Source organism: Rana temporaria, chromosome 7, assembly GCF_905171775.1.
Source record: "Rana temporaria chromosome 7, aRanTem1.1, whole genome shotgun sequence".
Classification (NCBI taxonomy): Eukaryota; Metazoa; Chordata; class Amphibia; order Anura; family Ranidae; genus Rana; species Rana temporaria.
The window spans coordinates 134,243,376-134,258,749 of record NC_053495.1 but is presented as its reverse complement, the minus strand read 5'-3'; the positions used below and the strand labels follow the sequence as shown (position 1 = coordinate 134,258,749).

The 15,374-nt window shown below is 41.0% G+C and overlaps 1 protein-coding gene across 2 annotated transcripts in view; it reads right to left on the bottom strand.

The window, feature by feature from the left end:
• SNX7 (sorting nexin 7) overlaps nucleotides 1-15,374 on the bottom strand; it is a 152,704-nt gene that overhangs the window by 58,793 nt on the left and 78,537 nt on the right. For both annotated transcript variants that reach the window (XM_040359982.1, XM_040359983.1), the window contains exons 3-6: nucleotides 15,219-15,329; nucleotides 12,576-12,740; nucleotides 7,824-8,022; nucleotides 4,826-5,025 (exon numbers count right to left, since the gene is read on the bottom strand). In XM_040359982.1, coding sequence (XP_040215916.1) covers nucleotides 4,826-5,025; nucleotides 7,824-8,022; nucleotides 12,576-12,740; nucleotides 15,219-15,329 — 675 coding nt within the window. The remainder of the gene's footprint in view (nucleotides 1-4,825; nucleotides 5,026-7,823; nucleotides 8,023-12,575; nucleotides 12,741-15,218; nucleotides 15,330-15,374) is intronic.

Here is a 15,374-nt window from a genome sequence, read left to right as displayed (position 1 = left end):
GATAGTCAGTCTTAAATAATTGTGCCGGGTTATTTTTGCCCTTCTGTAACTTTACTTTGTGTCTGGTTCAGTATGTGTAAAGGGTCTAAAGACACTTGAAGTCTAAGAACTGCTGGACTGTTAACCTGAACCTAGGAACTACAGGGTGATTGAAAAGCAACTCCTTATTAAAAAAATCTTATGATTTTGTTTTTAATCATTATTTTTACAAATGAATATGAGAAGCACACACATAACATGGAGTTTTATTTAAAATTCGATATGTGCACAGCATTCGCCTGCAGCTTCTGAAGCCGCTCGGGAATCGCATCAACTGATCTTCGCATGAACTCTTGTGGGATGGCAGTCTTTGGTTTCGTAGAGTAAACTTGTTCCTTCAACCAACCCCAAAGAAAAAAGTCGCAGGGTGTTAAATCAGGGTTCTGGCGGGCCACTCATGCGGACCACGTCAACCCAACCATCTCCCAGTAAAATGTTCATTCAGCCATTCACGAACAATAAGGGCCCTTTCACACGTATGGATCCCGTGAGGATCCGTTCCTTTAACACCCGCTTGCTCAGCGGGGATTGCTCCGTTGATCCCCGCTGAGCCGGCAATTGACAGAGCAGGGACCACCCTGTCAGATCTCCACTCTCCTCTATGGGGGGGGGGGGGGGAATCAGATGAACACGGACCGTCTGTCCTAGTTCATCTGATGATGGATGGAAAAAAAGGATTTTCCTCCGTCTGCAGAAACAGAGCATAGTGGAGACTGACGAGATCGGATGTCAGTGGATGTTCATAAATGTATCCCCATAGGGATACATGTATGTCCGTTTTTCATCCGAAATTGGATGGATGAAAAACTGACATATGGTCCGCATGTGTGAAAGAGCCCTAATAGCAAAATGTGGAGGAACGCCATCTTGCATAAAAATCAAGTCTTCAAAATTCTCCCAGGTATTGACAACTGGTCAGATTTCATCTTGCAGCATAGTGAAAAAAATGTATAGTTTAAAATAGGGGAGTTACTTTTCAATCACCCTGTATATACTTGATAGGATATCAATTATCAGACTTCAAGTGATATATAATCCCCTAATGTAAAGACGAAGAATCAGACACAAATTAAAAGCCTAGTAAATCTTTATCCATTAACCTGCAAAATTATGAAAATGAACCATTTCGCACAATAGGGCATACCCATAGTCCTCGGGTTTAAGGGATTATGTACCTGGATCATGGCTACAGCTGCATGAGAAGGCAGGAGAGAGAGATCAGGGGTCTAATAGACCCCAGATCTTTCAATAAAGTAGACCTATCACTGCCTTGGCTATCACAAGGGATGTTGTTCATGTGTTGTAATTAAAGTTAAAAACAAAAAATAATTCAATCACTTAATAAATATAACAAAAGTAAATAATAATAAATAAAATTAAAGTACGCCTGTGCTCACGTGCAAATGTGAATAGGCACGTAGGTCCCACACACATATGTAAATGGTAATTGCATCACACATATGAGGTGTCACTACATTTGTTGGTGTGAGAGCAATAATTCTAGCACTAGAGTATCTCTAAACTGGTAACCTGTAAAGGCGTTTTTAAATTGACGCCTATGGAGAAATTCAAGTACCGTAGTTTGGTGTCATTGCACTGGTGGACACAATTTTAAAGTGCAACATGTTAGGTATCCATTTACTCAGCGTAACATCGTCTTTTATATTTTACGAAAAAGAGGGTATTGTGTTTGTGTGCAATAAAATTCATTAAGAGTATTTTTTTCCAAAAAAATTGTTTTAAAAAAACGCTGCACTGTTGTGCAACATAAAAAAAAAAAAACTGCAACAATCATGATATTATATTTTTTATATATATATATACACATATATATATATATATATCATACACACATACATATACACATACACATAGATACACACACACACACACACTATAATATATATATATATATATATATATATATATATATATATATATATATATATATATATATATATATATATATATATATATATATATATATATACACACAGTGCCTTGCGAAAGTATTCAGCCCCCTTTTGCCACATTTCAGACATAAAGATATAAAACTGTAGTTTTTTTTGAAGAATCAACAACAAGTGGGACACAATCATGAAGTGGAATGAAATTTATTGGATATTTCAAACTTTTTTAACAAATAAAAAAACTGAAAAATTGGGCGTGCAAAATTATTCAGCCCCTTTACTTTCAGTGCAGCAAACTCTCTCCAGAAGTTCAGTGAGGATCTCTGAATGATCCAATGTTGACCTAAATGACTAATGAAGATAAATAGAATCCACCTGTGTGTAATCAAGCCTCCGTATAAATGCACATGCACTGTGATAGTCTCAGAGGTCCGTTTAAAGCGCAGAAAGCATCACGAAGAACAAGGAACACACCAGGCAGGTCCGAGATACTGTTGTGGAGAAGTTTAAAGCTGGATTTGGATACAAAAAGATTTCCCAAGCTTTAAACATCCCAAGGAGCACTGTGCAAGCGATAATATTGAAATGGAAAGAGTATCAGACCACTGCAAATCTACGAAGACCTGGCTGTCCCTCTAAACTTTCAGCTCATACAAGGAGAAGACTGATCAGAGATGCAGCCAAGAGGCCCATGATCACTCTGGATGAACTGCAGAGATCTACAGCTGAGGTGGGAGACTCTGTCCATAGGACAACAATCAGTCGTTTATTGCACAAATCTGGCCTTTATGGAAGCGTGGCAATGGGAGAGCCATTTCTTAAAGATATCCATAAAAAGTGTTGTTTAAAGTTTGCCACAAGCCACCTGGGAGACACACCAAACATGTGGAAGAAGGTGCTCTGGTCAGATGAAACCAAAATCGAACTTTTTGGCAACAATGCAAAACGTTATGTTTGGCGTAAAAGCAACACAGCTCATCACCCTGAACACACCATCCCCACTGTAAAACATGGTGGTGGCAGCATCATGGTTTGGGCCTGCTTTTCTTCAGCAGGGACAGGGAAGATGGTTAAAATTGATGGGAAGATGGATGGAGCCAAATACAGGACCATTCTGGAAGAAAACCTGATGGAGTCTGCAAAAGACCTGAGACTGGGACGGAGATTTGTCTTCCAACAAGACAATGATCCAAAACATAAAAGCAAAATCTACAATGCAATGGTTCACAAATAAACATATCCAGGTGTTAGAATGGCCAAGTCAAAGTCCAGACCTGAATCCAATCGAGAATCTGTGGAAAGAACTGAAAACTGCTGTTCACAAACGCTCTCCATCCAACCTCACTGAGCTCGAGCTGTTTTGCAAGGAGAAATGGGCAAACATTTCAGTCTCTCGATGTGCAAAACTGATAGAGACATACCCCAATCGACTTACAGCTGTAATCGCAGCAAAAGGTGGGGCTACAAAAGTATTAACTTAAGGGGGCTGAATAATTTTGCACGCCCAATTTTTCAGTTTATTTGTTAAAAAAAGTTTGAAATATCCAATAAATTTTGTTCCACTTCATGATTGTGTCCCACTTGTTGTTGATTCTTCAAAAAAAATTACAGTTTTATATCTTTATGTTTGAAGCCTGAAATGTGGCAAAAGGTCGCAAAGTTCAAGGGGGCCAAATACTTTCGCAAGGCACTGGATATAAAAAAATCCAAATTGGTTGGAGGGAAGCTTCAGAATGGCAAAGTTGTTTTTATTACAAAATTATGTAAGCAGACTGTAGTTCCTCTTTAACAGAAGTCAATGCAAGTCATACCGAAGTCGGACCAAAAGTAGTGCAGGAACCTTTTTTCTGGCTCAAGTCGCACCGATTATAACGGTTAAATTTTACTGAATGGGGTGCGACTTCTGTTGAGACATGTGCTCCAAAAGTCGAAGACCTTGTCGCATTAGAGTGAACTGGGCCTAAGAGCAAACATTTTTAGACTCGGTCACTAGTGGATCTCTTTAAAATAGTAAATTAACAGGTGTAACTCACTTTTGCAATTATCCAATTTTAAATTACATTTGTAAAAAATTATGTAAAGATTAAGAAATTGAAAATATTTTTTTATCACAGAGGAACCCTGGGCGGAAGAATAGTAAAAGACTAAATGCACCCTTGTTGTAAAATCTGCAGGCTCTAAGATTGTCATCCATAGCCTTGCTTTACTGCTGAGTCCCTAAGCCAGAACAAGCATGTGCACATTCGGTGTCTGCAATGTATGGGTACTCCAACAATATCTCCCATATTTACAAACTGACAGGTCCATATTATGCATCTTTGGTGCATTGGATCATCAATGCTTTCACAGAAAGGAGGTGCGATTTCTTACTTTCATAGGCCAGTCTGCAAAATTATAAAGATTTAAAACGTCCAGCCATGACTGTTTCTCTTTAACGCGAATATTAGATTAATACGGTGCATTAGATTCAATGTATTTTCACAGACAAATCTAATATTTAGGTGAAGAATATGTGATATAGTCCATTTGGAAACCATTCTCAGCAGACTTATGCAAGCCTTGCGTTGTTGGAATCCCTTAAACTGGTCAAATGCAACAAAAAGGTAACACATAACACATGGTTAGCTTGATATATAGGCCACTGCTTATGTGCAGTGTTAATGAATTTGAACATGATAATTCATGATGACAAGTTCACTTTAATGGTCAGGGAATAGCTGCAAGCATTAGAAAAATGGGGGCAATTGCGAGAAGAGAAAGGTTTTTAAAAACCTAAACCTCCAAGTCGGAGACTTAATCTGCTAATCATGTTAGTGCCATTGATTCAATGTAATCCCCTGTGCGACATGAAATGTACATAATAAAGCAATACTTACAGACAGTGTTTCACTGTATAGGACATATTCATGAATAATTGGAATCAGATCACACGAGAGCTTAGTATTCAAGGCTTCTGTGATCTTGCAGCTCTTGTCTATGCAATTTGCAACCCCTCTCAGGGGGTCTACCAGCTCTTCTTCAGATGCTGACCACAGAGTGTAGATGGGACCGTACTCTTTCATTTCTTCAAAGTAATCTACATAAAAGAAGGAGAGGAAAAATAAACTACAGAGCCGACTACACAGATGTAGGCTTTTACATTTTCAAATGCTTCAGAGTGCATTTAAAGCCTATTTCCTGGCAAGTCATAATTGTAACCCTACCCTCACCCTTCTAGTAGAACACCCACCCACCCCTTTTGTTCCAGCCTGTAGAAAATCATCTTTAAAGTTGTGTGACCCCATCATCTGATTTAGGGTCATGTTTTTCTAGCCAGGAATATCACAGATGTTTCCTGCAGAACTAGTGATCAGTGCAGGTAGATAGCCAAGGTGGTCCATTCACACCAGGTGAGGTGGGACTGCGTTGGGTGACAAAAGACATGACAAAAGGCCTTGTCTCCAATGGGACTGGTGCACTGCGTTGCCACAGTGTGTGCTAAAACATTTTTTTATATATCTGTTAACAGGGTTCAATAGCACAAGCTGTAACTTGCTAGTGAATAAGTCATAACATTGACTTATCCCTTACCCAATGACTGCCCAAAGTTTCAAGCAAACAAGGTTAGTTTGAAAGCAGACTGTTTCTCATTATATTGTATAACCTATAAAGCTCTGAAAATTCTGTATCATGTATTAAATGTTTAGAAGATGTATAATGCATCAGTCTAAAAAATTTAAGTTTATTCTGCCTTTCATGGTTTCCTCATTTCCCAAATCTGAAAATATGCTGTACACAGATATTTGCGTGCACATGCCAGTACACGCATACAGCGTATTTTCTAATTTATTTCCATGGGCAGAATTACGGAATCAGCTGGGGCTTCCAGCCATATGCCATAAAATATGTTCATGAGCCCTAAAACTGCTAGTTGATTGGTTGTCATTCTAATCCAATGGTTTTGGTAATTCGAGTCACTAACGCAGAACAAGTATGCTTAAAAGGAGTTCTGATCGCATGTGTTGCATGCATGAGGGGCATTCAAATCAAACCAGGACTTTTATATAAAAAAATAATACATTTCAAGTAGTGGAAACTGCATTTATTTAACTAATGCCTAAAAAGCGTTGGCATAGAAAGATTTGTCATCAGTACACCTGAACCATCCTAGAACAGCCTGCTTCACTTCATCAGTGCTGAAATGCTGACCTCCGAGGAACTAGTTAAGGGGTCCCAACAGGTACAAATCACTCAATGAAAGGTCTGGGCAGTAAGGGGGATATGGCAATAGCTCCCAGCCGAGTTGCTGTAATGTGCACGTAGTGCAGTGAGCAGTATGAGCTTTTGCATGGCCCTAGAGAAAACAGGAAGCCCTTAGTGATCAAACAGGTCACTTATGCACATCACGCAGAAAAGAGGAAAGCTTTCTTCGGTACCCAGCGTGCGCTGACTTTTCAAAAATGCAAATGTTCGTGAATGATTGTGTTCACCATTCCCACAGAAAGATTAGTCACTTGTGCGATGTCACGACACGGTTATGCATCAATTATCCAGGATCAGGTGTTCTACATGCTGAATGCCATCTTTGAAATGTGTACACCATTCAAATGTCTTACTGCGGTATAGCGTCTCATCACTGTACTGTGCTTGAAGTAATCTGCAGATATACGTGGGTTATATGCCTTTGTTCACAAGAAATTTCATGACCACACTCTGTTCCATACACTCACCAACACTGCTGTCTGCCATCCTGATTAACAGTTTCTGGATTGGCCCGCGACATGCGTGCCACCTATCAGTAATAGGAAACACTTGCCACTTACTACTGCGTGTAGTACCGCCACACTAGTATCCCTTTTTATACCTGTAAAACTAAAAGTCCCGGTTTGACTTGAACGCCCCTCGTATGTTTAATGACAGTCATAGGGAGAGGCCCTGCCATGTTAAGAATTTTGCGAATTTGCATATAAAGGACACAGGAATCTCAAAGGTGCCATTTGAAAGGCTCTGGCATGTTTATAGTGATTGGAGAAAGCTGTGCTGTAGGTTTTCTCCAGATTTGGTAGTTTTTGATCGGGACAGGGAGCTCGAAGGTTCAAGAGTGTCCTGGGCGGGAAAAAACTTTCAATCTAGTGTCCAGGATTTGCTTGACTCTTGCAGTCTGTGTGAGTGTACAGGTATGCATATTCAATATAAGACAGATCTGAGCATAGCTCAGGGGAGCAGGTAGCGTTGGAGTTGTTGCAGTTGCTGCAGCCAGGAGTCCAAGGCAAGATTGAGACAGCACTGGATGTGGGAGAGGTTCAAGGCCACTGGACCGAGCGTGTTGGGCTAGCCGAGTCTGGGAGACAAAAGCTGAGGCAGCTGGGAGAGATTCCAGAGCAGCCAAAAAAATCTGTGGGTGGCAAAGGAGTGGGGAATCAGAAGAACTTCCACCTAGGGGCTAAGTGAGCCGTACTGCAATTAAAGCCGAGTGAGCTTAAGAACCAGGTGGCTTGGCATTTTTGGTTTGGTGTGAAGCTAAAACCCATATGAGTAACCCCTAGGTTATAAAGACTTTGTTTTTAATTTTTAATAAACGTGGGCTACCAGGACTTCAACTATAATTCCTGTCTGCCACGAGAGCGAAACACCCCCATACCACAAGACTCAAAGTGCAGAAATCAGAAGATTAGTTTGCCTGCATCCAAAAGTCCAGTGATCACTCTGTGTGAGGCAAAAGTTGAGCAAGACTGTGGAGGGGGACCCAAGCCAAGATTAGGGTACCCATGCCTTATAAATACAGTGAAATTCAGAAAGTTTAACTATTTGTTTTTGGTTGACTTTATTTACAAATCACAAAAAGTTCTAAAAAGGATGCTGAAATCTTTAAAAGGTACCCCCCCCCCCCCATACCTTTTTCTTCTTTAGAGATCCTTTGAGACACTTTGTCTAAAACATTTATTTTCTGGCTAAAAGCCTCCGCATACTCTCCCAGCTCTGTAAATTCTTCAGGGCGATTTTTAACTCCCCGCACAGAAGATGCTACAGCCTTGAGTGTCTGGCCCATTCTGCTGAAAAGTCCAGGACCTTGCTTTTTGTGAGATGTCAGCTCCTAAAAAAAACACAAGAGTAATTTAACAGTGCTGTTCCCTGCCATCTCCTAAGCATTTAAACATACTGCAGGATAGAGGATATGACTTGAGTTCTGAAATGAAAAATGTTAAATTCAGTAGCATGCAAACGCCAAACTACAATGAACATCAGACTGCTGGTAAAAGCCAATTAGTGCCAATTTACCCCAGCCCATAAGCTAAAATACATGTAGGCTGGTATACATTGTGTAGGTGCGGTTCAGTGTGTTGTTGCAAAACAGCCAACGGTTTACTTTTATAACTTTACTGAAGTGTCACAAAATGACAATTTAACTCTATGCACCGAAGCACGCGTGTTGTGGTGACATGAGCTGCAGTGGGTTGCACTGTGTATAGAATTATACATGCTGCATTTTTAAACAGGGCACACCACTGCACATGAATGATGTGAACAGGGCACATTGAAAACAATGGTTTTCCATGTTCTCCTTGCATTGAGCCGATGTTGACCTATGCAGATGAATGGAGCTCAAAATATACCGTGTTTCCTCGAAAATAAGACACCGTCTTATATTTTTTTTCCCTCAAAAAATCACACTATGGCTTATTTTCGGGGGGTGTATTATATTTATTACCGGTACGGTACAACAGTATGGTACAACAATCTACGGTACATTTATTCAAATACAGTTAAGTCGTCTTCTTCTGGAACATCGTCATAACTTTCCAAACTCGGAATTCCATCCTGAATTTCTTGCGACTCCAGTTCCTTTAGAACCATTGGCCCCAATCTTTCATGTCGAGCAATAGAGCTCTCATTAAATGAGCAGCTCTTATCCATGTAACCTGCTCGGAGTGCATTGGCAACAACACTGTCAGTGATTTTTTCCCATGAATTCTTCACCCAAATCACGACCTCTTGCAGGCCAGGTTTCACAAAGTTTCCACGCTGATTTCTTGTCATTCTATTTTCAATGTAGTCATTAATTTCCATGCGCAAATGGTCTTTGAATGGCTTGTTTATTGCAATATCAAGAGTCTGCAGATAGGCAGTCATTCCTGCAGGAATCATTACTTGATCTATTCTTCTCTCTGCAAGGAAGTTCTTCATGTCTTTAGCACGGTGAGTGCTGGCTGAATCCCAGACAAGCAGACCTCTTTGGCCACCTTGCAAAACAAGTGGCAGCATTAAATCAAGCCACTTCCTTATAACTGCTTGTGTGCACCAGGCTTTTTCGGTTTCAAGAACATAAATGCCAGAAACACGTTCCAACTTATCTTTCTTGCCCTTACTGATGATAACAGGTGTGACTTTTGTCCCATCAAGACGAATTGCCAAGATACAGGTAACACGTGCACTTTCATAACCAGTGGAGGGAACGTAGATTGAGGAGGCACCCCTCTGGTCAATTGTTGTTTGGGCTCCTTGACCCATAAACACTGCAGTTTCACCCATAGCAATCATGTTGCAAAGTTGGTATTTAGAAAAGTCGATGCCATCAACAAATGACTTGAATGCAAGTGCTCGCTTAATAACTTCAGCATCTTCCAACTTAAACAGTGTTGTTGATTTTCTGAGAGACAGTTCATGTCGCTGAAGGAAGCGATCTAGCCAATGTTGTGATGCTTTGAATTCTGGGGATATGTCGAATTGTGGTGCCATTTCACGGGCAAATGTTTGAATATCAGCCCTGCGCACAACCAAAGCCTTTGCTCTCCTGTCAGCAACCCATTCACTAATCATGTCTTCCAGCTCAGAAAATAAAGGTTGCCTACCTGAACCACACTTGCGCTTCTTGGAATTTCCTCTGTCCACCTGTAGACTGAGATTATCGTATTCTGCACGCCATTTTTGGACCATTCGGATATCCAATTTCTTCTCTTTGCAAAAAGCCGTAAGATTCTTGCCTCGGGAGTCCTCCACAATTCCTTTCTTGTACTCAACAGAATAACTCTTTCTTTTTGCACTCATCTTGGCTGTACAGAAAGATAGGCCAGCAAAGCTGATGTGGAGCACAGTGGAGCTGGGGTGATCTCTTTGGGCTCAGTAGCAGCTTTTGTGTTTGTGTGGGGTGACAGAGGTGGTACAGAGCTTCTCCTCACTACTTTACAGCTCTGAGCTCCGCACCAGTACAGTACTACCGCATCACGTGTTGTTTACCGCTCCGCGCCGCATACGACACACCCATTGCTACGTCTTATTTTCGGGGGATTCGATACGCCATCGCTACGTCTTATTATCGGGGATTCGATACGCCATCACTACGTCTTATTTTCAGAGGGGTGTCTTATATTTCGAACTTGCGTCGAAATCCCGCTACGGCTTATTTTCGGAGTACGTCTTATTTTCGGGGAAACGCGGTATATAGTGACCAAACCCGAAGTATTTTTAAAAAGGGTTAGTACACCCAAAAAATTATTTTAGTTACAGATAGTGTAACAGTCTGAGAATTTCTTCTCATTGTCTTTCTTCTAACTGTATGGCATTTATTTAAATGCTATGTACTAACCAATGTCACACAACACCAGGTACCCCAATAGCTGCACTATGTATTTAGTGCTATACAGTACATTCCCCAAACTGCTGGACAATACATTCATACCACTAGAATATTTTACTCATTCAGTATTCATACTAATTAACAAAAAAACGGGCACACTTTTGTAAACTGCATTTAAAACATATTCAGTTTTGGAGTTTAATAAATAATGATAGACTGGAAAGACAGTTGCATAATTCTCAACTGTCTGATTCTGATCAAAGAGCCCTAAATTCTGGATTCATTAGGAGTCAAGACTTATGTCCCGTACACACGATCAGAATTTCCGATGGAAAAAGTCTAACGTCGGAGTTTAGATCGAGAACATGTTCTCTTTTATTCCGATGGAATTCTGATGTGATTTTGTTCGGACAAAAAAGGTGTGTACGGGGCTTTAGGCCTCATTCTCACCAAAAGCCTTCCCTCCTGGCTGTTTTTGCCAACGCGTTTGGGCATTAGTTTAAAGTATTTCATTGGCCAGAATATTTATCAATATAAAATTATTAAAATATATACAAAAAAAAATGAAAAAAAAAACCCCTCAAAATTGTACCAATGTTGTTTTGACACCCAGTGTGTACGAGTTCTAACTATGTAACTATAAGTTCCAAGTACAAAGCAGGTGCGACTTTCCCAAGCACAGTTAAATTGGAAGAGGGCTTTAATGGATCTAGGTTTTCTGTTTTTTAGGCCATTTTATAAAAGGATGTCTTTGACCTTGGCAGGTGCACAGAAAGACACAACCGATAGAGTAATTTATTATTACCCCACCCTATAATCAAAATGCTTCTACACTTGGCCACAGTGTAGAAGCAATATATAAAGAAACCATCACAGCTCTTAGCTGACAATTATATTTCAAATTACTGCAGTTAGATCACTTTATGATTAAATCTCATTGGTTGCTATGGATTACTGCATTTTGTATCATCACAAAAAAGAAAAAAGGAATATATTATGTTCCACCTAAAGACAAATAGGTAGATTCAGGTAGATCGGATTAAACTTGCGACGGCGTAGCTAAGCCTTTTTAGGCTACGCCGCCATAAATTATCTAGGCTAGTAATGATTCTAAATCAACTTACCTGCTAATCTACGGCGGCGTAGCCTATAACGAGCAGGCGTAAGGGCGCCTAATTCAAACTGGTTGGAGGGGGGCGTGTTGTATGGAAATGAGGCTTGACCTCACGTTTTTTGCTACTGCGCATGCGCCGGGCGCCTACATTTCCCAGTGCGCATTGCGGCTAAGTACGCCGTACGGGCCTATTGATTTCGACGTGGACGTAAACGACGTAACTCCCGATTCGCGGACGACTTACGCAAACAACGTAAAAAATTCGAACCTTGCGGTGGGAACGGCGGCCATACTTTAACATTGTTATTCCACCTCATAGGTGGAAGAACTTTAGGCTAACTAAGGCCTTACGGAAACGATGTAATTCGACTGCGGTGGGCTGGCGTACGCTTGGGAATCGGCGTACAAGCTCATTTACATAATCTACGCCGGCCGCAATGGAAGCGCCACCTAGCGGCCATCCAAAAAATTGCAAGCTAAGATAGAACGGCGCAAGCCGTCCTATCTTAGCTTTGTTTAAGCGTATCTCTGTTTGAGCATACGCTTAAAACATACAGCGGCGTAGATTCGGAGTTAGGTCGGCTTATCTACTGATAAGCCGGCCTAACTCTTTGTGAATCTACCTAAAAGTACACAACCAAAACTTACACTTTCTTGTGTTAAAACCATCATATTCATTTCAAAAGCAGTTATAAAAGATTTGATGTTCAAACACAGCTTTGTGACTTCTAAAGCTCACAAGATGTCAAGAAATAATTTAGCAATAAATGCATTACATCATTATAATTCTCCTTTGCAAACCAATTTTTTTTTTTCGTTATCTCAATTTCCTTAAAAGGATTGTTTAAAGATTTAAGATGATGAAAAAAAAAAATCTACTTGTGTAGAAATAAAACACAGCCCATTAAAGAATGAAAGATGAAGACTGAGAAGTTTTGAAACTATTAGAGATTCTTACCCATGCTTGAGCTGTAAGGAAAATCTTGAAGTCATCATTAAAAGTTAATGTTGGATGATCAGCTATTCTGTTCAAAAATTTATGCAAAGCTTTCCTCCGAGTCTCAATGAAATCATCGTTGAATCGCTCCACCATCCCTTTAACTATGAATTTTTCTGGCAATGGCTAGAAAAAAATAATAATTATGTACAAAATAGATGATTTGTAGTACAGTGCGTGCATTGTTTATATGACAATTTTTTAAATTTAATTATTTCTATTACTTTAGTTCTCTTACGTGATACTTTAATCTTCTTCGGTGCCCTGTAGAGGGCACTGGTCTGACACCACAGCTAGCAAGGAGGTGGCTGCATTGATAGCAAGTGTCCGTCTCCAGCTTCCAACACTTGCCTATGAGGAGCATCGGCAATACAGAGGGATAAGAGGCATTTCCGCCATACCTGCCCGTGTTCCTCTTGCAGGTGCTTGGCTCGAGCAAGTACTGGGAGCTGGAGACAGACACTCATTAAAGCGGGGGTTCACCCTAAAAAAAATGTCTAACATTACATTGAGCTCACTTCCGACATTGACAGTATGCTGATCTTTTTTTTTGCCGTACATACCGTTGTATCGTTATCCCCCCCCCCCCCCGGCTTCCGTTTAGTGAATCCCGCGGGAGTGGGCGTTCCTATGCACAGGCTAAGTGATTGACGTATGACAAAAGCTTCCCCCAGGCGCATACGGCGCGCATCACGAGTTGCCGAAAGAAGCCGACTGAGTCGGCTCTATACGGCGCCTGCGCACCGACGTTTGGCTTCTTTCGGCATCTCGTGACGCGGACGTATGCGCCGGGGGGAAGATTTTGTTATACGTCAATCACTTAGCCTGTGCATAGGAACGCCCACTCCCGCGGGATTCACTACCCGGAAGCCGGGGGGAAAATAACGATACAACGGTATGTACGGCAAAAAAAAAAAAAGGAAATTTCAGCATACTGTCAATGTCGGAAGTGAGCTCAATGTAATGTTAGAATTTGTTTTAGGGTAACACTGTGGCTACAGTTACAGGTCACCTTGAAAAATGGGACAAGGTACTGCTGGTACTATTACCCACAGGGCTTGAACTGTGTAAAAATAGTAATAAAGTGTATCGCAAGACAAGCAAGAATGCAGTATATCACTGCAATACATGTCATTTCCCAATGTTGTTACCTGTTGCTCTCTCAGAAATGCACTCAAGTCCCAAGTCCTGCTGTAGGAAGACAACACACACCATTTTTGAAGATCAACTGGTATCAGCCCTGCTAAATGACACTAAACAATACCCTTTTCCCCCAGAAGTAATCCATATACAGTATCTCACAAAAGTGAGTACACCCCCTCATGTTTTTGTTAATATTTTACACTGAAGAAATGACACTTTGCTACAATGTAAAGTAGTGAGTGTACAGCTTGTATAACTGTGTAAATGTGCTGTCCCCTAAAAAAAAAAAAAAAAAAAACGCAATACACCACCATTAATGTCTAATGGGCAACAAAAGTGAGTACACCCCTAAGGCCCCTTTCACATTGAGGAGTTTTTCAGGCGGTAAAGCGCTAAAAATAGCGCTGCTATCCGGCCTGAAAAACTCCTGCCCAGCTACCTCAATGTGAAAGCCGAAGGGCTTTCACACTGAGGCGATGCGCTGGCGGGAGACAAAAAAATCTCCTGTCAGCAGCATCTTTGGAGCGGTGAGAGGAGCGGCATGTATACCGCTCCTTCACATTGAAAACAATGGGAACCGCGGCAATACCGCCCGCAATGCGCCTCTATATAGGCGCATTGCGGGCGGTATTAACCCTTTATCGGCCGCTAGCGGGGGTTAATACCGCACCGCTAGCGGCTGATTTCCACGGCAATCCCGGCGGTATAGCGCCGCTATTTTTAGCGGCGTTATACCGCCACCGCAGCTCCCGCCCCAGTCTGAAAGGGGCCTAAAAGAAAATGTCCAAATTGAACAATGAGCGTGGCTGCTCTCTAACAAAAAGTGGGCTTGTCACAAGGCTCTTGGGCGGGAAACACGTTTTTCCGTACATGTAGGGATCTATAAAAAACCTGTTTGACAGACCCGATCACAGTTGTCCTGGATCAGCTTGGCGAGCTCCCCTTCCCTCCCACCCTTGTCACTGGCACCATTATGTGGTTGTCACCCTTGAATCAAGGGGGACTTTGTTTTTTTATGAATTGATTCATTTATAGCTCGAGTTCTATGACTGAGCGAGTTTAGAGTTTGTTTTCAAATTTTGAATATAATTGTATTTATTCATTGTTGGTATTTTAATTAAATCTAATAACTTTATTCAAATAACAATAAAAGGTGCCACGGCCATTTTAATACCAAATCTGCTGTACGTTGTTTTTTTTTTAAATATGTTTAATGTGCAATTTACAATCCCAAGCAACTTTAAGTCACATCAATTTGGTGCCATTGAAGAGAATGGGCTGCGACTAGTCAAGCGACTTTGATGGCCAAGTGTGAATGAAGCTACTTTGAGCCAACACAAATATACAGATTAAACTTGGCAAGCGGGCCTTTAGGCTTCTGGGGGGCTCCGAAGACTCTTTACCCTGAGATCACACCTGCACATCCAACCATTCTCCATGTCTATGGCCACTTGAACTTACAGGAATTATTAACGTCGGATGAGCATCTTCAAGTCTGCTTTTCAACCAAACAAAATCTTGATAACGTCTCCTGACTTCAAATTCACTTGAATCAAATTCACCGCGGGTTGTCTGAAAATAAAACATCATTTGTTTACCTCTTGACAGAATGAATGT